At 36.1% G+C, this 23,060-nt stretch overlaps 1 protein-coding gene across 2 annotated transcripts in view; it reads right to left on the bottom strand.

Annotated features, from left to right (window-relative positions):
* Positions 1-23,060, bottom strand: part of LOC110992668 — a 46,675-nt gene that overhangs the window by 5,710 nt on the left and 17,905 nt on the right. The window contains exons 2-18 of one of the 2 annotated variants that reach the window (XM_045633960.1): positions 15,685-15,823; positions 13,892-13,981; positions 13,288-13,436; positions 11,978-12,090; positions 11,549-11,740; positions 11,150-11,255; positions 8,698-8,767; positions 7,922-8,013; positions 7,546-7,637; positions 5,249-5,402; positions 4,689-5,164; positions 3,786-4,108; positions 3,228-3,475; positions 2,652-2,825; positions 2,047-2,149; positions 1,211-1,641; positions 10-584 (exon numbers count right to left, since the gene is read on the bottom strand). In XM_045633960.1, the coding sequence (XP_045489916.1) occupies positions 10-584; positions 1,211-1,641; positions 2,047-2,149; positions 2,652-2,825; positions 3,228-3,475; positions 3,786-4,108; positions 4,689-5,164; positions 5,249-5,402; positions 7,546-7,637; positions 7,922-8,013; positions 8,698-8,767; positions 11,150-11,255; positions 11,549-11,740; positions 11,978-12,090; positions 13,288-13,436; positions 13,892-13,981; positions 15,685-15,823 (3,527 nt within the window). The remainder of the gene's footprint in view (positions 1-9; positions 585-1,210; positions 1,642-2,046; positions 2,150-2,651; positions 2,826-3,227; positions 3,476-3,785; positions 4,109-4,688; positions 5,165-5,248; positions 5,403-7,545; positions 7,638-7,921; positions 8,014-8,697; positions 8,768-11,149; positions 11,256-11,548; positions 11,741-11,977; positions 12,091-13,287; positions 13,437-13,891; positions 13,982-15,684; positions 15,824-23,060) is intronic. The other variant, XM_045633961.1, reaches the window with a different exon arrangement.

Raw genomic sequence — 23,060 nt, 5'->3', positions numbered from 1 at the left:
AAAACTTACGCAACAGTGGTAGCCCTGGGCTGTGTGATCAGGCGTCCCTGTCTGGCTTTCAATTGAGCGGTCGTAAAGGCGATCGCTTGAACATTAGCCGACAATTGCCCACCGGATATAGCAATCTTCTGCCCTTTAGCTATGATATTATTAATCTGCCCCGTCTGCCTGTCCAGTTTTGGCATGACATTGTTCATTTGTCCTATCGGCCGGTCCACTTTTGGTATGACATTGTTCATTTGTCCTATCGGCCGGTCCACTTTTGGTATGACATTGTTCATTTGTCCTATCGGCCGGTCCACTTTTGGTATGACATTGCTCATTTGTCCAGTCGGTCTGTCCAGCTTGTTCGGTATGACATTTGTCACTTTGGGCATTTGGACATTTTTCATCACTGGTATGTTCGCTGGTATGTTCGTGACGCTGGTAGAAGGCTCGGGTTGTCGTATGGTCGAAACAACTCGATTCTTCAATTGTATCTGATGGCGAACATTCCTCACCGGCAACGTTGCCCGTACAATATGTCGACCGTCCAGACTGAAGCGCGGTCGAATATTGCCTTTTAATGTTCCATCAAAGACGACCTGGAAATAGTATTAAACATAATATATCGTAAAATTAGCCATATAATAAATGTCATTATAGTAAAAACTGTCTCATAGTTATAACTGTTGTGTTCATTCAAATAAATTATCGTCGAAACTACTCATTTTGTGCAAACAAATAACTCAACTCGCAAGAAAATTTTTGGAAAATGGCGCCAACAATAAAAGAATATGAGCATACATTTTTTTTTCTTCACTCATTCTGGGGAGGCAAAGGGAACTTCGCCCATACATCCAAGTCTTCAGTAGAATATTTTTATTGATATGAAATAAAAAGAAACCAAACCTAACTCATTGAATCCAATCATTAAATCTGACATTAAAATAAATTAGTAGCTTCTTTGTAAAATATTTGCATGAATCATAAAAACTTCTATGATTTTTAAGTAAAAACTTCGTGGTTGGTTTTTTTTAAGCAACTGTATTAAAAAATACTTTCCCTATAAATAGACCATGCTTTGAAAATCTAATCACCTTCGGTCACGGCAGTGATTAAACATAAAATATATATATATTTTAAAACAGGCAAGTGGTCCTTGTGATAAGCGATAGCGATGGCCCGCAAGTGTCGCCGGCCACTTAACAATAACATCAGCATAATTTACCTGTCTCTTCTTATCAAAGTCCAATCTCTTCCCCTGAAGGCTGACCAAATGCGGCTTCGATAGTTGTCCAGACTTGATCTCGAAGAACTGCGTCACCGGCGCCTTCAGCAGCGTCGGCTTGGAGTCGATCGTCGCCAATGACACAACAGTCGGCAACAGCTGCCTATTCTGGGCCAAGAGCTGGGCGCGCTGGGTGTTCGAGATGGGGTGAGCGTGGAGGACCTTCAGCTTCCCCTGTTGAGGGGAGACCACAACCGTTGGGTTTAACGGTTTGTGGGCTATTTGGACTAGGGGGGCCGGTCGGCGGGGGTTGGATATTGTCGGAATGGAGACGTTGGCCATCGACTGCATGTTAGCCATGCTCAGATTGGTCATGTTAGTCATGTTGGCCACAGTGGGTATGCTCCCCGATGTGATGGTAGTTGTTGCACCTGCAGACAAAGACAATAAATTATTTTAGCTACAACCTCAGGCACTTCAGATGAATCCAGGTGTTAAAAGCTGTACATCAATGGACTCTCATGTGCGCATTTAACACTCGCTGGTAAGAAGGTAAACACGGTAAGTCATGCTTAAAGCCAGTGTGGACTCATCGCGTAAAGGGCCGACGACAGCTCAGCTCGGCCGGAATAAGCTATATCCTGCTCGGCTCGGCTTCGGCCGGCCAAATTAACTGGAGCGAGAGAAGATTGAAGTACATGACCAGAACCCAGGGCAAGAGATTTTGGACTGAGTCAGAATTGGCATCACCATGAATCATCGCCTCATCTTCACTCCACTCATTCATCATGACTACACTTAAATGAGGTTATCTTATTACTTATAATTATACTTACCAATATCCCTTGAATGAACTGGCAACGTAACCGCGAACGGTCCGTTTTGAAGTAACCCCACCACCGTACCTTGGCTAGTCGTTGCCTGATTTCCGAGACGGACCTAAATCAAGAATAATTAATGTGAAAATAAAGAAGAATGTTTTTTGTAGTGAAACTTCTTTAGCGGGTAATTTTTTTATATAGAACGGGGCACCTGATGTTAAGTGATACCGCCGCCCATGGACACTCTCGATGCTAGAGGGCTCGCGAGTGCGTTGCCGGCCTTTTAAGAATTTGTACGCTCTTTTCCTGATGGACCCTAAGTCGAATTGGTTCGGAAATACTGCTTTAAAAATTGCTTTTACGTCACGTCACAAAGATGTGCAGCGTTTTTGTCGAAGAAAAGGGAGAGAGCGATTGAGTTTATACCTTAGTAATTATTAATTTAATGTTATATATAATAATTAATTTAATGTGAATTATGATTGCTCGTAACGCCCAAAAAGGGCAATTTTCGCCCCTTGGATTCTATTGCCTATGTCTATGTGTAAGGTATACAAGCAGATCACCAGCTGAGTGATCAAGCGGCCTTTACCAAAGCATCGCATTTAAAATAATAATACCTTCAAACTGTCAGAGACAGCCACCGTGACCAGCTGCGAGTGCGCGTCTGACGTCACAATGGTGACGTCAGGCCTCCGCGACGTAATTATATGCTTCTTTTGCACAGTCTTCAGTTGAACGGTCGGGATGTCCTCTTTGATCTCGCGTTTCTCCACGTTGATTGGCTGGTTGACCTATGAAAAGAAAGGGAGTTAGTGGTATGATTCTTTCTACATGAATTGGATATTCTTGTATCACTTCTCTAAATGTTAACCGACTACAAAAAGGAGGTTTTGGATAATATTTGACTATGACATTAGCTTCCAAGGACGTCTGCTAAGTTTTCAATTATTTGGATGTATGTCCATACATTTTAATGTTTAATTAAATATTACAAAAGATTTCATGTTTTATTAAAATCGGTTTATTAGTTTTTGAGATATACGTATTCCTTAAGGGGACTCATAACTTAAAAAAGATCATAATACAACTAGATCACAACTGAGATTTTTGTATGTCTGTTACGAAGCTTAAACCACTAAACTATTTTCAATGCCATAGGAATAATGTATAACAAATAAATAATTAATACATACCTCGTTAACCTCCTCTACGATGATCTTCGAAGTGGGCACCGCCTCCTGTGCGGGCTGGGGCTGGGGCTTAGTGGCGTGGGGCGTGGGCGGGGCGGGGGTGGTGGTGGGGGCAGGGAGTTCGTGGTTCTGGACGGGCGTGGGCGTGGGCAGGTGCAGGGGTTCGCTAACCGAGCTCACGCGCACGCTCGTGGAGCCGAAAGGCTCGCGACGCCGCGGGCCAGAGACGGTACGCCCGGGGACGCTCTGGCCTAGAAAATAATTATCATAATTTAAAAAAAAAATTAATTAATAATAATACATCATAATTGTACAAATTATATTATACAGTCAAATTAATTATATGTCCATGTATAAATCTCACATAAGTGCATTTTTTTTAAAGTTGACATATCTCTATTAAGACTTAGCTAGTCCCATATAAGGAACGTTGAATTATTACGCAACTAATTAGGGAGCATGGTGTGTGTGTTTGTTTAGTGTGTCTTGTAAATCGAATGAACTGCACTCATTTTTCATTACTGAAATAATTATGATTTAAATTTAAAAATAAAAACATACCTTGCAATAAAAAAGAATCCTTGCTGACATCCTTGACCAGCTCCTCAAACAGGTCATCCGACAACCTCTTATCGTCCAACGCCTTGAGATCAGTCTCGGACAAGATGCTCTCAACTTGAGCCTCGGTAAAACCGGTGAAGTTCTCGATATCATCTGTGCCGTCCAATTCCTTCACGTCATAGAGGTCCTTCAGTCTGAACTCTGTTGTGAATGTATCAAGACCCGTGCTGAGTTCCACGGAAATGGGAGCTTCGCGGCTGAGTGGGGTCACTTTCTCCGTTGGAGGTGGTGACGGTGATGGTGTCTTTGGCCGGAAGTGAATCCTGGAAGGAGTTTCATATTACATTATTTATTTTCTTAAGGCAGAGAACAGGCAATTTATTTGATTTGAATAAATAAAAATAGGCTATAGAATCATATCAAACAGTCAAGAAGTAAAATGCCAATTGGAAAGAAAATAGTATTATTTCCTACAACTAACAGTCTAGTATGGGGTTGCATAGCAAAGTAATCCATATGTTGATATGTATAATAATTAATATATATATTATTAAAATAAATAAATAATCAGTCGCGCGTTAACCATTTTAGTTCTGGGCCTCAGATTTCTGTTTCGTGATAATTTGTCAATGTAACAGCCCCATTTGCCTGACACATGCTGTCGACTAGGGAAAGCCGGTATCGTCACGATGTATTATAAATTTATTAGTACGACCGACTGTTAAATGCTCACATAGAAAGCAAGCTATCGGTGCACAGCCGGGGATCGAACCTACGACCTCAGGAATGATAGTCTCCCACATGGGGATTGACAATAATGAAAGAAATACAGAAATCTGAAGCCTAACTGGTTGAAAAATGATTTTTTTTTTTTCATTTATTTAATAAGTGAAATCAACTCACCACTTGTCCTGAACGTCCGTGATGAAACTCTCAAACTCTCTCTCCACTGGTTTCAGACTGTCATCAGAGTCATAATCCGTACTCGAACTCCAGACCCGCTTCCGCATCACACGCTTGAGATTACCGCGCACTTCACTGTCTATGGTCCGATTCACATCACTGACACTAGTTCCCACTTTGGCACTATCACTTTCGACACCCTCGGTACCCTCCATACTCGTAGTACCAAAACTGGGACTGTCCACATCCAATTTAAAATCGTCCGACATCGTGACGTCATCGATGTCCATTTTGAAGTCAAATTTAATGTCGTCGATATCCATTTTGGCGTCACTTTCGTCGTGCTCATCGATCCAGAGATGTGGGTTTCTGGTGAGGTGTCTCCTGAAGGCTTGTCTCCACGGATGCTTACCACCCGAATGGTAATCTCTGGTGATCTCTTTTGGTGTTCGGAGCCTTTGATTTTCCAAGTCCTCCTGTAAATATTAATTTATTTGGTAAATTCTTTTTGATGAACCGAAAAAGATGCAAAAATTTTGAGCTACCCTCATTTTAATTACCTGTTTTTCCTTTTCGGGTATTGGCAATTTCGACCATAGCGAATCGAGCTCAGTTTTGACCCGGTCCAAGATGACACGTCCGCCTCTACCCAAGCGACGCCGCGCGAATCCAATGTAGTGTGGGTATGGATTGCGAACTGATGTTAGGTTGAACCTGAAATAACAGACATAAATTAATAAATACATAGTTTTTTTAAGTACTGTGGAAAATTCAGAATGGGGCCAAAGATTGCACCAACTAGTTTCTAATGCACAAGCCGTGCCAAAAGAAAAAAAAAAGATTTTTAACCGACTGCATAAACATATTTCTCAACGCAACCGTATATGTATAATTTTATATGTATATCTGCGGATAATCGGATCGTTTTCGATGAATATTTTTAAATTAATAATGAGATATTCCAAGAGTACTTATGCTTTGGATATGGTCTGTTGGTACCTTACCAGGATCACAGAAGAATCGAGAGAAGACTATTATGAAATGATGCCTTCGAATATCTTGTTTTTTTTACTAAAAATGATTCGTAATTACATTTGTCTCAACCCACATAATTATTAAATACTTGTTTATATGTGAACATTTCTTTGTAATATATAAGTAATATTGTTATAAGTTATACATAAAAATTAATAATATGGCAATGGAGTCCTCGCTTAGGGTTTATTTATTTATTTATATTTTTAAAACAGGACAGACATTTGGCCACAGTACCAAATGTGGCCTATTGGAGGATCTGTCCAGGAGAAGTCTATATAACCAGTTAAAATAACCCATATTCAACTGTATAGGGAAGAGGAACTCTTTAGCTGTTTTATAAGGAACAACGAACTAAAAAAAGACACGTGTATTATAAAAAAAACAATCTATTAATAATCGACCCTCGATAATTTGAATCTGAAAGGACCACAGACAATTTACAAAATACTATATTTTTGAAAATTCGTGATTTGTATATTAAAAATTACAGTCAAAACTGATAACGACGACATCGTTTAGAACAATACCGGTTATATTCAAAATCAAACCCCGGCTGAATTCTATTGTATGTATTAGATTCTTACAAACGTCATCGGCAGTTACGAGTATCGGTTTTTACCAAATATGAGTCGATGTATATTTGACTTTATTCCTTAATTTTGACTTTATTCCTTAATTTTGACTTTATTATTGTCTAAAGCACTTTAAACTATAGAGAATGCCTGAACTTTGCCAATTATTGCATGTTGAGCAAGATATTTTTCTTTCAACCTTAAAACCGAGGGTACCAATTAAGACGCATTAGACTAACAAAATTTATGATTTCACCCGCTCTAGTGACTTGTAAAACTAACGTATGCCTAAAGTTCTCGTGGGGTTAATCTCTTGATTGTGAAACAAAAATGAAGTAAACGCTAAATTAGTTAGTATATACACAATATTTAATAAAATCGCTAATGCTAAATGCTTTTTTGTTTAAATCACTCGTAAAATACACAATACATTTAATAAAATCGCTATCGCTAAATGCCTTATGTTTAAATAACTCGTAAAATACACAATATATAATACAATCGCTAACGCTAAATGCAATTTTATAAAATCGCTATATAATATATACTAATGTACATGTAATTAAATAATTTTTTGACTTCATAATACTCCATGATTGGCTCATTATTATGGGGTCACTCTGCTGATGTGAAATCATTTTCATCCTGCAGAAGTGGGCTATTTGTGCAGTCTATAATTTAAAATATAGGGAATCTTGAGAGATAAATTCATGGAAATGAAAATAATTACCTTTCCCTCGCAATATATTTATGAAAATATTATGTATGTATACAAAAATAGTGATAAGTTTACTAGAATAGAACACAGGCACAATGTTAATTCTCGGATCAAACGCAACCTGCAATTTCCCCGTACTAGACTAATCTAAAGTTAGTAATTATTTTTTGGGAAAAGGAATACACTTCTTTAATAAAAATCCCAGAGGCTTTTTATTAAAGAAGTGTAATAAGAGAAAAGTTACGAGATGACTTTGTATTTCTTCTGTAGCGAGAAAATTACACTGTATTGTGTTTCTAATTAGACTCAACCATACGAATTATAATGAAGGACAATACATATTTATTGTTTTAAATCCCAGCACCACTTAGATAAAATTAAATCAACTAGTTATTTTGGAATTTAAATTTACAATAAAAATAAAATAATTAGTCTTAAACTATCGAGAATCGACTGTATTTGACACAATATTTGTTTTAATCACATAAAATAAAATAAAAAACTCTTAAAATGTATGTAAATAATATACCTAGTCCGTTCATCCATTTCGTGTTCAAACAAGCCTTGTTTCGACGCACTAGTTGTCGACTCCACAGGATCACCGTACAAAGTTGAAGTTGGCTGAAATGCATCATTAATTATAATAAATAAAACCAACTAAACATAATCTATATAATAAAAGTTAACAGCATTATATGGTGCTTAGCTCAAAAAAGTATATCTGTTATTCATTGAAAAGTAAATTCTGTATATAGATTGAATGTTAGTGTCTAATAGTTTGAAAGGAAAACTAAGTAAAAGAAAACTTTTATGTTAATAAAAATACATCTATAGTCCGATTGAGTAGACTTTCCCCTATCGCGAGAATTGCTAGAACTTAAATACCGTCATAAAAAATCACTCACCATTTCATAATAACACCCAGGCTTCCTTCGAAATGAGAACGGCCCATCATCGATTGGCGAAACACATTCTTCCTCCGAAGATGTACCCTCTGCTAATAATTTATAATATTAGTTTTATTCATAGCATTTTAAAATAGCTTTCTTATACACAATTGAATCACCGTCCGAGAGAAAAAAATCCATTGGTGCACAGCCGGGATTCGAACCTACGACCTAAGGAAGTTCAGTGACAGACAGTTCACTTGTGATTCCTTGGCTTTCCCATTGGGAACGCCAATGTTACGCAAAAATCTATAAATGACGAAAACTTGAAAGAAAAAAAACATGTATACACCGATATTTCATTCCGTAGAATTCTGATATTTCATATGTGTTGCAACGAAAAAGTTCTCCACCGAAAACGGACAAATATCCCCCAATTGAGGGCAATAAAAAACATGATGCTATGCTATAATAAATGCTATGTATTTTTTTATGTTTTACCAGACAATTGTTGACCTACTTGGTCCTCAACCACTTCATTTGTGAAACAGACACAAAAAAATGTCAGCCCCATTCTGCAACGGAACTTCAGTGGAACACAGACACAACTTTAGCCTAGTTGGGCCTTAAATACTTGATTAGCGAAACAGATATGGAAAAATGTCCGCCCCATTACTCAAAGGAACCCAGTGGAACACAGACACTCAATTATTGGCCTAGCTGGACGTAAAACACATTATTAGTGAAACAGACATAGAAAATGTCCGCCCCATGCCCCAATATGCAATAATTACCTCGCACTCCTTGCACGGAACCGGGCGTGTGGTGTCTGTGTTTCCGTCTCTTGTACGGACGTTTTTCGCGCTGAAAATTTTGTATTTTTCATGAAAATGTCTTTTTTCACAAAACATTTCTTTCAGACACGTTCCGATATTATATATTTAAACCAAATTCAAGAAATCTGAATATCTTTAATAAAATAACCTATAGCAAAGATTGTTTTGAAAAAGCCATAATTAAAATCTACCGATCGCAAAATTATGTAGTATATATATGGGTTTGTACATAATTAAAACAAATTAAAAAAAATAAATAAATTTTTGTTTTAAGGAATAATAGAAAATGCATTTAATTTTCAAGCATAGACAATGTGACGAATATAATATGAAGTAAATAACTACTGCTGACAATCACCAAATAAGATAATCAAAGATCCCCTCGATTCCCTCCTATGGTACTTTTAATTATTTTATTTCTATTATTACTTTGCAGATTAAGAAAATTGTAAATACGTTAATTAAATAAATTTTAAAGGTTTATAAAATAATTTTGAATTTTTAATATATTAGTTAAAAAGAATTATTATATCAGCAACTTTTATGAATGTTACCCACTAAAAGGACATTATTTTGAAAAAATCAAGATATTTAGAAAAACGTCTGCATAAAATTGTATATACAGTGTAATGTTACAGACAGTTAATTTAAACCCTTTTTTAATAGTTTTATAATTAAATTTTTGTTCACATATAAAAAAATTGAGGGTAGGTATTCAAAAAATTTCTAGTCTTTTTAGTAGCAGCATATAACATAACCAGTCCACTTTTTCATTTAAAAAATAAGACTAAAAAGCGGATAATTTAAACTATACAGTCCGCGTCACTTGAATAGCCTCACCCCTAAATTTTGTAATTTCTGTATAAATATGAACGAATATTATTTTCATAATAGTATTATTTTGACTTCACGCGCAGTGCATTACGATACAAAACAAAACACGTACGAACGTGCACTGGAATACCGCGCCCCGCGTCGGTGCGACATTTCGTCCGCGTCACATGATTAGCCTCAGTACTGTTAGAACATTACTCGCGTGCGTTTGTTATGGTTTTTTTGTAGCAATTCTTTATTTAAGCGTCGAATATTACGTATATATTTTTTTTGAAGTCTTATTCAATTGTTTAGCTATCATGGGTCGTGGTCGAAAATTAACTGAAATCGAAAGAGAAAAAGTGAATTTTTATTTGGATCAAAAATTATCTCACCGTGAAATTGCTATAAAAATTGGTCGCAGTCCTAAAGTAGTTAATAATTATGTAAAAAATAAAGAAAACTATGGAAAAAACTATAAAGGTCGTACAAAATTGGCTACTTCGTCAAGTGAACGTCGGCTTATTTTACGTGCAGCATCTAATTCTTTCAAGACAGCGCGACAAATTGCGAATGAAGTAAACACCAGCACATCACTGTCTACCGTGCGACGCATTATAAAGTCATCACCATATCTTAAACGGCAGAAAATCAAGAGGAAACCTCATTTGCGCGATCAACATCAAAAAGCCCGATTGTTATTTCCTATTGTCTTGGACAAATCAATGGCATAATGTTGTTTTTGTGATGAAAAAAAATTCAATTTAGATGTTATAGATGGCTATTCATATTATTTTCACGATCTAAGAAAAGAAGAGCGGTTGTTATCACGTCGTCATTCGGGAGGTGGCTCAGTAATGGTATGGGGGGCGGTTTCTTATAAGGCGCCTATTCCAATTTCAATTCTCCGAGGCAAACAAAATTCAGCATTGTATACTAATCTATTAGAAGTAAAGAAAAAAATATTTGAACAATTTTAAAACACCGGAACTGGATTTTCCAACACGATAATGCCTCTATACATGCGTCACAGGAAACAAAAGCTTGGTTTCAAAAAAGTAAAATTGAAGTATTAGATTGGCCATCGAACTCTCGGGACTTGTATATTATGGAAAATATCTGGGGCTATCTATCTCGCCAGATATTTGCTGGTGGACGCCAGTTTAATAGCAGCGCAGATCTTGAACAAGAAATTCATAAAAATTGTAATAATTTGGATCAAAATTATATTCATTCATTATATACGTCGATTCCCGAACGTATTTTTTAAGTTATTAAAAGCAATGGAAAGTATACAAAGTATTAAAAACAAATTATAGCCTTATTTATTTGTCTTTTATTTCACTGATGCTATTCAAGTGACGCACCATTTTCACTACTTTAGTGTACAGTTAGTACTATTTATTTATCTTATTTTTACTTTTTATGATTAAGCTATAGTACGACGCTAATGAAGTTTACTTATGAAGTAAAACAGGCAATATTGAATATACAACAGAATTAAATATTAATTTTGGGGGTGAGGCTATTCAAGTGACTCGGACTGTATTTAGGTATGATATAGTTAATAGCTCTCCAATAATGTTACAAAAAATACCTGTCTACTGTGGTGGGTGTCCATTGAAGTAGGAGTTGAAGGTGGTCTGGGTGGATATGCGAATTCACGACGCATACTAGCCAAGGGCACTGTTGTTAACTGTGGCCTGAAAATATACAAAAATTAATAAAAGAAAATCTAAATCCCTGTCGCTACAAACTCTTTAGGCCTGGGCCTCAGATTTCTGAATTTGTTTCATGATCATTGGCAAGATCATTTCCTCACGATGATTTCCTTCGTAAGAGCGAATGTTAAATGCGCACATAGAAAGTCCTATGAACGGAGAATCGAATCTACAACCTCAAGAATGAGAAACGCACGCCGAAGCCACAAGATCAACACTGCACGTCCTCGACTCTCATACCATGGAGTCATACCACGATGAAAAAAGTAACATACCTGACAACCGGTTCCGGCAGCTGATTGGTAAAGTCCTTTGCGACGTAGCGTTTCTCCGCCAACAGGGCCGTCAATTTGACCATTTCCTTCTTGACTTTCTCCCTCCGTGCGACCATTTCCAGGAGACTTAGGGCGGTGGCGAGCTCCCTGCGCAACTTCAACATCTTCTCGTATGAGCTTTCGTCGTTTTTCCTAAAATATTTAATATAGATATAGAAAAAAATCTATTGTTAATTATGACACCACTTTCATAGGCTTAAGGATAAAAATACTACTATACGGTTCCATTAGTTGTATTACTTATTTCATATAGATACGAGTTGTAAATCAACTAAGTAAGTTTATTAAGGATTTTTTCATAAATTTTATTATTTCAATATGTGTTATAGGGGGACATTTGACATGGAAATCCTATTCAATTTCACATACCTATTTTTCCTAGTCTGCATTTTCTCTGTTCGCCTTCTAAAAGCCAAGTATGGGTTGTTTGCAGATTGACCTGGCCGGCTCTCTGTCCTCACCGATAGAATCAATGGATGTTGCTAAACAAGCAGATTAATCTTATGTATTAATTTTGAACAAATTATTAGTACAATGGCTTAATTTATAACATTATTAAGTTTTTATATAGGCTTCCAAATAATATGGATTATTTGAAATCCCTGGAATATATAACATGAGTTTCTCAGAATGCCAAGTTCTACAGCCCAGTCAGATAATTTCCGGTGAAGTAGACCACTAGCAGTTTGTTTTGTACCAAGACAATGAATTGAACGATAATTATATATGGGGTATCGAGATCATACTTGATTAGACTTGCGAGCCCTCTGACATTGAGAATGTCTATGGGCGGCGGTATCAGTAAGCATCAGGTGAGCCTCCTGCCCGTTTGCCCCCTGTTACATAAAAATAAAAAATATTAACGGGACGAACAGCAGAGCTTTGAATCTGGACAAAAATATTCAAGTCGAAATGACCTTCGCTTAAGGGTTAAATAAAAACCCTTTTTTTTGGCTTACTTCGTCCGGTTGTCATGTTTTTTATTGAAATAATACAGTTTTTGTATTTTTTTCAAAAGAAAATAACTCAAAATGTGTTGCCACTAGATTGTTTTGTATGTCAATTTATGATTTAAATACTAATATAAAAAATTAATGTGTTTTACAGGATTTTGTTCTCACTTCTGTCTCCCGTACATCAAAAATGTATTGGATTTTGAAATAAACTTGTATTTCATCATTTAGAATTTATATTATCACGGCTATTTTCCGAAGGTGTAGGCAGAGATCACGGATCTCCACTCGCTCACTCTACTACCTCTCGCTTCATCCACTTTCATAACATTCATGCTTGTGGCAACTTTTGACTTGTTCCTTCTACATGGGATTCCTAGTTTTTTTTTATATACCGCCGCCCATGGGGGGTCAATGCCAGAGGGCTTGCGAGTGCTTTGCCAGCCTTTAAGAATTGGTACGTCTTTTTTCGAAGGATCCCAATTCGAATTCGTTTGGAAATACTTAAGTGGGCAGGTGGTTCCACAAAGTGATGCTACGTGGCAAAAATATGAAGTTCCACTCCACACCTCGACGCCTGATAAAACTGATGCAGGATTAAGTGACTACTCTGCCAAGGGATCAAAGCACGCGGTAAGAAAACTAGTTGCGTAGTTCGTGCTAAGCCCCGTTTCTGAATCTCACCCTTCTATCCATCTCTCCTTCTCTCCACTTATCTCTACTCACCGTAGTCAACCGCTTATTCAGCCAATAGTCATACACGGCAATGACCAGGTCATCTTGCCTCTCTAGCAATAACTTTGCCTCGCTGAGCGTCACTACCGTCTGACCGGAGCTCTTTTCCAACTTGTCCATCATTTGCTCGAATTTTAGTTCTGGAAATACAAAATTAATTAATATTAACACAACTTCTTTTAAAACCTTGCTAGTGCACTTTCTTTTAAACTAAAAATTATTTTCTATTTCTGTATAATACGATTATTTTTTCTAAATAGTTGCGAGATCGTATTTCCTAAGACCTAAACTGGCAGCCGGTTCCAAAGCTGCTAAAAACATTCCACTGCACTTACAGTATTCTCAAAACGAAAGGGGGCCATAAAGGGCGTCAGGGTTGGCACTGCGTCTCCATATTAAATCAATGAAAATGATATGGAATGATCTGGTATAATAAAATATTAATTCAGGGCTGCATGCTTTTATCAATTTAAATTTCTATATCAGACATTTTAGCACTTAAATCAACCAAATATACCAAGATTTTTAATGATTAGCTGTAGGAATACTTTAATAAAATAAATAAATAAATCATTCATAATTTTAGTCATCTAACCTGTCAGCTCGGGATGCCTTTGCTGTTTCAACCACTGCTCGTCTTCCGAGTCTATATCGTACTCCGGGGTTTCTTGCTCCTCCCACAGCGCTTAAAATATAAGAATAATTGTATTTTACCACTACTTGCAAATTGTCAGTATATTTATTATTCTAATAGACATGAAGGTTCAAGGACGGCAACCCACATGCACCTCCTGTTGTGGGTGTCCATGGGCCTGCTGGTCTCCTACTCCAAAAAACCTCTGTGCCTTTGACTATGTTTTTTTTTTGGGTCTAATTCCGGTATTATGATGTTTTCCTTTACTTAACGACTGTGTTAAATGCGCACCAAGCTCCATGGGTGAACTAATCAGGTCATCTCAGGTCATAGCTAATGTGAAAACACTGACTTCAGATTCATATTTAGAATAATTTCAGACTTGTATGAACTTATTCGTTTTAAATTTTATAGCAAAATCATATGAATATTTATTGTTTGGCATTGCAATATACACTGTAAACAAATATTTGTATCAAAGGTTACAAGGTTGAGAGCCTACGGGACGCCCAAAAAGGGCCATCGCAGCAGCCCATGGACACACTTTTTGTATGAATTGTCGGCATTTGAGGGTTTGGCTTGCCTTGCCTTGGTACACACATTTTTTTTTTTTTTCTATAAATAAGTTGCAAATTAATTCAACAATGTCTAGTATATTTCCACTGATAAACTATATACTAATTAGTCAGGGATGACGGAGGCTCTATCATAGGACCGGTCAAGCGACATTTTTTTCTGCGGTTAGTGAGTCGCACGAATATGGGTTGAGAACTTGAAGCATTTTTGCTTCTAAGATTAATAAATTATTTTTATAAATAAGATAAGCCTTTATTCGCTGACAATTTTTAGGCCACAATCCCAGCTGATGCTGATGAGATGGGGCCTGATGGAGGGCACCCATGACTAGGAGATGTAGATTACTGCTGTTTTTTTTCAAGATTAATTCTAGAATAAAAATGGTGGTGGTGGTAATTTTAGTCGGTTCAGAATGGACTTATTGGTCCTTTTTGCAGAAATATTCTATTCCAACACGAAAACTCGATTGCCTCTATCTTTTTTTGCTGCATGAATTGACCAGGACTCTGATCCGTACAAAAATATAGACATGTATATTAGTTGTCTAATATTTATGCGTGCTGTTATTATACAGTCTTGTATCCTTTCTAGTTTACACTATTTTACTTTCTGTTAAGTCATAATTTCCCATCAAGAGATGAGACTATAATTAAAATACTTAAATACTGGGGTATCATCCGCCGTCCTACACACACATTTGTTGACTTATATTCTAATATGTTGTAAGATTAACATATTTTGCTTTTTTACTAAACCAAACCTGGGACAATCCTAACAGTGCGTTCAGGAATATTGTGTGAACTAAGAAAATATATCTACTTAAATCAACAACAAATCAATGCAGATTATAACGCAGTATTGCAATTCAAATTGTTTTGCATTATATTCATTTTATAATAGATTAAGTTCAGCTAAGCATTAATTTACTGTTAGGTACAAAGTTCGCCTTCGAAAATTGAGTAAGGAAACCCAACCTTTCACCTGACACGTTTCATCCTATTACAGTCACAATGAAATGGGAGCTGTTTATAAGAATGACTGAGAGTTGGCAGTAGACATAAATTTCTAAATAATACGTTTATAAGTAAGGCTCCTTGGAACAAACATCTAAGTGTTGCGCAATTTTGAGTTAGCTTACTGCGCCAGACTGTGTCAGCGCAATTGAATCCATTACTTACGTTGCATATGTATATGTTGTTTTGGCATCTTGTAATCTGGGGGATAACATCGCTCGTAGAACTCGAGGTCCGCTTGACTCACTTCTGGCGTTGGAATTATTAGACCAGTTCCTGATATCGCTCGCTGGAGGTGATGTTCCTGAGGACAAAAAACACTTAAATGTTACGCTGGAGTCAATATATACATGTTCCTTTATTTAAACATTATCTAGTGAGTGTTTCTCAGTAGATTTACACATGAATTTTTAGTTATAGATGCAAAATTTAAAAAAATCCTTCATATAGGTTAATTATATCTTAATATATATAAATTACGCGTCACGCTGTTTGTAAGCTTGACTCCTAAACTTAACCGATTTCAATAAAATTTGCACACCGTGTGCAGTTTGATCTAACTTAAAAGATATGATAGGTATATAAATGTTATATCTACTGTACGCGTGTATGTCACTGAACTCCCGTTGAATGATTTATTTTTGTATGCGCTTGGGTGAAGCCCTGGATGACTTAGATTAACAAATCAGCCCAGTAGGAGGCGCTGCAGTCGGACTTTCATACTTTACTTAATATCCTAATCGCTTGAAATATCATGCAGGACAAAGTCTGTCGGGTCCGCTAGTGTATGTGTATATGTATGATATTTTTGAAATATATTGAGCAGTATTTACGTAGTATCACCGTGCGACTCTTGTACCTGACTTAGTGGAACACCGACTGTGGCGACCACTTAAGTAGTTTGTCACAATTTTTTGCTTGTTCGAATCCTCCAAAAATTGGACGGATTTGAAAAATTCTTTCACCATTCCTACATCAATCAGTAGTATGTTCATTGTTCATCAGGGATGAATACTTTCGAATGCTGATTAAACGATGAGGGATATAAAGGTTCAAGAGAAAAGTTGTAGTGCTTGAAGTTGTAGTGGTGCATACAAAACATATGTCTAATACATAAAAATACGGGAGACTCAAAAACTACTGCACTGATCTTATTGGGAACCAATGTCTAGTATGATTCACGAGGAATGTTTAGGTTTATAATTTTTCAAGGTTTACGGGTCTTGCAAGCCGGTTGGTTCGCTGATGTTTCTACAATTTGGATAAACAAGATAAGTTACCCGTCCGGAAGCGCTCTTTACTATAATGACTGAAATTGTTGAATTAAAATTTAATCTGCGCATCATAATAATTAAAAATTGCTAAAGAAATTTTCCTCGTTGTATTGTTATACTTATTCGTTGAGCGAGAAAAGCACCAGCTTGATGCGTTGGTGTAACCGGTACTATGTACCAGGCACCAAATTAAGGGCCTGTTTCACAATGTCCGGATAAGTTCCAAATAAGCTATTTATTACTTATTGGTAGGATAAATAGTATTTTTGCGTTTCACGACTGTCAGATAGCGCTATATGTCATGAAATGTGAAGTATCTTATTTGGAACTTTTATCTTTCGAATAATTTATGTGTTGCATAGCTATTTGGCACTTTATCCATACATTGTGAAACAGGCCCTAAATCTTTCATTTTATTGAGCCTATCGTTATATATAATACAAAAAATACGTTAGTCAAGTGAATACAAAATCGCATTACAGTAACGCAATTCCCTCCGTGGGAACTTTGCAACGTGAGTTACGCAATCGTAGCCCTGAGCTCATTTCAATGAATTCTCTTATAGAATAGATATAGATACCAATTCTTAAAAGGCCGGCAACGCACTCGCGAGCCCTCTGGCATTGAGTGTCCTGGGCGGCGGTATCACTTAACATCAGGTAAATCTCCTGCCCGTTTACCAAAAAAGATACTCCAAGAGTAATATGCAAGAAGCTCAAGACCAGTGCCTAGCGGTTCGAGCATCTCCCAACCCACGGCCCTGTATTATTTTTTATTTTAATATAAACCCCTGCTCGTCCGGCAAAGGCACCATATTCAGGCAATAGGACTACGTAATCTTTATACCTTTGGAAAAACCCATACATTAAAGTGCCACGATTAAAAATGAACTGAAGGGGAGCGTCCCCATTCGAGGGTTACTTGACAAATGTATGCAATTAGCCAAAAAAAATTAATGCCGATACATACATTAAATTTCTTAAAAATTAACGAATAGAAAAGTTCTATAGATTTGTGTGGAATTAGAAACTCAAAAGGCATAAATAATATGTATTAACAAAAATTATCCGACTGAAAATGTACTTAATACAATTTTTTTATTTGTCTTAATGGGTCTTCTATAATAGGAGAATAACATTAATATATTTTTAAACAATTTTTGGAAGTCGTTATTGTACGTCAAAAATATATTGAATTTTGGAATGGAATTTGAACTGAAAATTTCAATCATTGTTCTGGGCATCTCGCGATTATACATTTATATATTGTTCGAATATTAGTTCCTATAAATCTATTACGTGTGGTATCCATCCTATACTGAAATGGTGAATCAATACTAATTATATTTTTAAGGTAAAAATACACTTTGGCAGGCCCGGGACTTGACCGTGGGTTTGGCCCCCAATCAGAGGGGTGGCCTATGCTCCATCGACTAAAAACAACCGCAGCCCTCACTAATTTCCCCCCTTGTACCTTTCTTACTAACAGTTTGGAAGAGCTATATTTTCCAATAACGTTTATTATATCTCTCGTTTTTAGGGTCACATTTTTGTAAAAATTCTGTTAGTTTGTTGGCCTCTTAAACGCAGTACAATGAGTTTTTATTGTTATTTATGTGTTATTGTAAAACTTTTTTTTTAAATAAATCCCTGAGTAACAGTAGATAGTTTTTTAAATATTTGACATACAATAACACCCATTCGAGGATGAGACGGATCACCTCACATTCTGCCCTTGAATACGGTGTCGCTAATACATAATGTATTTTTTTATATTCGCTTTATTCTGTTTATATTTAGCTTTACGGACAGGGAGCGCTGGAAGTTTCTCATTTCGAAGGCCAGACACTTTGTGGATCCCTAAGGCAGCGGACTGCGGAGTAAGTTCCGTACATTTGCACTATACAATTATTTTGGCAATATAAAACAAAATTGTGCCGTCACAACATTATATCCGTTTTTCTTTTAGTAGGTGTATTTGAAGCACTTAATATATATAAGTTGCACCGTCATAGTTTTTTAATATACTGTGAAAATCTTCATTACATTGTGCAATAAAGTATAAACATATAATCTCATTAGTTTAAAAAAAAACTCCTTGAATTATTGTTGACGGTCACCTCCGAGTAATGACAAATTACATTAGCTCATCGATATTATTTCGTATAAATAAAATGTTATCAATACATTATCGAAATCAAAGACTGTTTGCCGAAATTGTGATATATCTATAAGTGGGGGTAATTTTTCCTGCTTGGTGCATAGTAATTGCATGCGAAATTTTCACCGCTGCACCGTCTGACATGATTTAAAAACAATTTCAATTTATTTATGAACCTACACAAATTGTTATTCGTTGTATTGTTAAATATTGGCTTTAAAAATTCAAATAAATCGGTGTCATCATAAAAAAATAAATCAGTGAATAAAATCAGTGGCGCTGGCGTCTCAAATTTCTACATATTTTTCATGATTAATTGTCGATCTAAAAGGCAAGTAGGTGATCAGCCTCTTGTGCCTGACACACGACGTCGACTTTTTGGGTCAAGTCAAGCCGGTTTCCTCACGATGTTTTCCTTCGTCGTTCGAGAGTGTCAAATGCCGGGGAACGAACCTAAGAACTGCTCTAAAAATTAAAGCAACATATTTATAAATTCTTCAATGTTTTAAAAGAAATAGGTAAGTACCAATCTGATACCTAATCCCCATTGTTAAGCAAGAAATTACTAGTAAACATAAAAATTGATAATATTTTTATTAATTTTCATTTATGTTCACCATAATTGTCATGTATTTCAGAATAAATGCATTGACACCATATCTTACATGAATTGCATATAAGATATGGTGAACTTTATTATTATTTATTTTTATTAGTGGTGGTGAACTTTAATAAGTAAATACATTTTGAGGAGCAGCCAAAGCCGCTCTGTAGGCAAGACGGCCCATGCCCCCGTACCAACAATCAAGCAAGCATTTTTTACTTTTTAATTATAATTCTGAATAACTGACACAGATCATATTTTAAATAAAACTTTCGATGAAATTAAACTCCAAGACAGTATTAGGATTAGACAGGCGAAGCCATATACATGTTACGTCATCGTCGATTCGACTGATCTGTGACCGCTTTATCATGCCGAGTATAAAAATGTATTTATATAATTTTTTGTATGATTATATTCGATAACGCCTTTTGTACACAACACTTCATTTTAAAACTGTGAACACAGATATGCAAAACACAAATCGTTTATTACAATTGAAATTCAAACTCATAATAACGTTATTCATATAGGTAACCGAGCACTGATTTTGGTAACAGAACAGATGTTTTGCTACCAGTTCGCAAGTCAAGGGTTTAGAGCGGACAAGAAACTCTTCGCTACTCTTTTAAATCGCCAAGTTTTGGATCATAAAGACCCGAGAATCGATCTTTGGGGGACGCCCAAGGTGACTCCATTGACATTCACTGTTTGGATCCTTCACTTTAAATATGAATTCATCAGGCTGGAAGGTTTAGTTATGCCACCAACGCCATAGTATTGAAGCTTTCCAACCAGTATATCAGGATGAACACAGTCAAAGGCCTTGACAGGTCACAAAAGACGCCGACTCCATCGTATGAGTCTTCCCAGGCGTTAAATATGTCCGTAATCAACTTAACACCGGAATATCCAATACTTGCAGTTTTTGTCTTTAAATAAACGGTTGTATAATGCGCTCTAGGATAACGATTCGTAATTATTTCCTGTATTTGGATAGAGACACTTTAGTACATATAAAAAGGTCTCTAATGACCCAAAGGGGTTTCCTCTAAATGGAATAGAGATTCCATATCTGTTTCATTATGACTTTCTTTTCCTTAATAGGCAATCAGGGTAATGCTTATTTACTGACACAAGTCTCCGATTTTCTTTTTTGAGACATGTCGGTGTTATCCATAAGGACCATGTGCAATGGCCGAGCGAGTGTTAGATAGAAGACATAAAATCCTACGACTTCAAGATGAGAGTCATACCCTGATGAGGCCAGCAATGCTTTTTAAAATAAATAAATGTGTAGGGCACAATTATGTATGTATTACACATCAGTAATTAAGTAAACCGACCGATTTTATGATTATCCTTCCAAACACTTTAATATTTAATTCATAATAGCCTAGAATAACACAAATATAGAAATATAAGTAGTAAGTTTTGTTCTGTATTCAATTTCTGTTTTTTTTTAATTTTATACGTGTGGGTTGTCAGTAAGACCGCCTATTTAAATCCCTTGTTATCTTTTATTTGTCGTCCCGTTTTAAACATTGTTATATAAATAAAGTGTTTTTCCGCCTTCACAATTCCATTCCTTAACATCACGAAGATATTTTTTCCTACTTCGTGATTTTGAATCACGTTTCATCAAGTTAAAAAAGTGTCTATTTATGTATAAAAATATGGATATATACATAATATTATATATAGTGATATAAATAATATTTATTAATAAACATTTTTACGCACACAGTGTAAAACATATAATACATTTTTTCGCGTGTCGCATGAGGCCCCCGGTCGTTGACCCCACACGGTTGCGTAACGGCCAAATTCGTGCATTCCGCGTGGCTAATAAAGATAAGGTTCTCGAAGCTGGCTGACATTACGCTTCCTTTTAAATGGTTATCCCTTACAGTTCAGCAAAATTATTCCCCCGTTTCCTAAAAATAAGGCGAATATCGTTGTATCTAAATTCATATTACAATTTTAAGAACATTGCAAAATTATTTACACTGTGTTACTCAAAAGCATTGAAAACAATATGAATATAATTGTATAAAGTAAATCGGCAACCTGGAATGGAACGACTAAAAATGAAATTAGTTTATATAAATAAAAATGAATCGCAAAATATGTTGCCAAACACAACTCGATGGCGGCTGAACCTATACGAGTTTTTTTTATTTATTTATTCCTTGAACTCTAAGGTAGGTTTTTATAGATAAAAATTTCACAGGAAACCTTAAAAACCCGTTTTCTTTTCTGTAATTGTGAACGTTAAGAGTTCATTGGCAGTTCTTTTCCGTTTCTACACCCTGGATTTAAGAACAGCCAGTAAATGGTAAATAGAAATATTTAATATTATATTTCTGTACAATGTGTTACCTTACCTAAATGAATAAATGATTTTAATATTTAAACGGAGGAAGGCAATTAATGTTCCATATTTTGATTCGAAGATACTAAAAAGGTAGCTCAGTAACAACATCATAGTAGGGCGAAATTTTCGCAGGGGCAGCCAGTTTCAAGTGCAAATCAATCAAAGTTTTATTATAATAATGATAAATAATAATAACTCAATCAAAATAGAGAAAAGAACATGATTAACAAATTCAAGTGGATGACACTTATGACGAAAAAAATTTTATTTAGAACAAGTGTAAAAATGTCTATGAAGCAACACTTGTCTATGACGTTGAGACAATTCAAGTCATCATTTGTTCTCCATAATTTAGTTTACATTTAAATAAATTGAGGTTATCTATTTTAAAATAATTATTATGCCATTCACTTTCAAAACTTTCGTTTGTAATTTTGAGTTTATCATGTCCTTTAATCTCACCCATTGACACCACGAGCCTAGTGAAGAGATTGAAAGGGTAAAAAAAACCAGTGATAATTTAATCTAATAGGCAAGTAGGTGATCAGCCTCCCGTGCCTGACACGCCGTGGACAAAAGGCAATGTCTAAGGCAATCCGGTGTTCTCACGATGATTTCCTTCACCGTTCGAGCGAATGTTAAATGCGCACATAGAAATGTCCATTGGTGCACAGCCAGGGATCGAACCTACGACCTCAGGGTCGAGGTCTGGCAGATGAGGTCACAAGGCCGACACTGCTGTTGAAAAGGGCAAAACCATTCGATCTAATGAATTAGTGTGAGTGCACGTTAGCCTTATGTCGTCAACAGTGGTAAGTCAAAAACAAATAGTACATAGAGAGAATAGAATAGCAAGAATTGAGTTTCTTCCCCGTAATAGAGAATGTAAGTGTGCTAATGTGCTATTGGACACTTAAGAAAAATGTTATTTAATTAGGTTAGACTCAAAACAATTTCAAAAAAATCCTTTATTCTCATGAAAGGAGTCATTTGTCAATGGGTCTAGGCACAAGTGGCACTGAGGAATAACAAAAAGAAAGAGATAATGCTATTCTGACTTTCCGCACTTGCCCCAGTGACTGGCCCGAAGGTACTAGCGGCTAAGCGAGGCGTCTATATCCTCAGT

Source organism: Pieris rapae, chromosome Z (assembly GCF_905147795.1).
Source record: "Pieris rapae chromosome Z, ilPieRapa1.1, whole genome shotgun sequence".
NCBI classification, from domain to species: Eukaryota; Metazoa; Arthropoda; class Insecta; order Lepidoptera; family Pieridae; genus Pieris; species Pieris rapae.
Note: the sequence above shows the minus strand (reverse complement) of the source record. Positions and strands in the feature narration are given on the sequence as shown.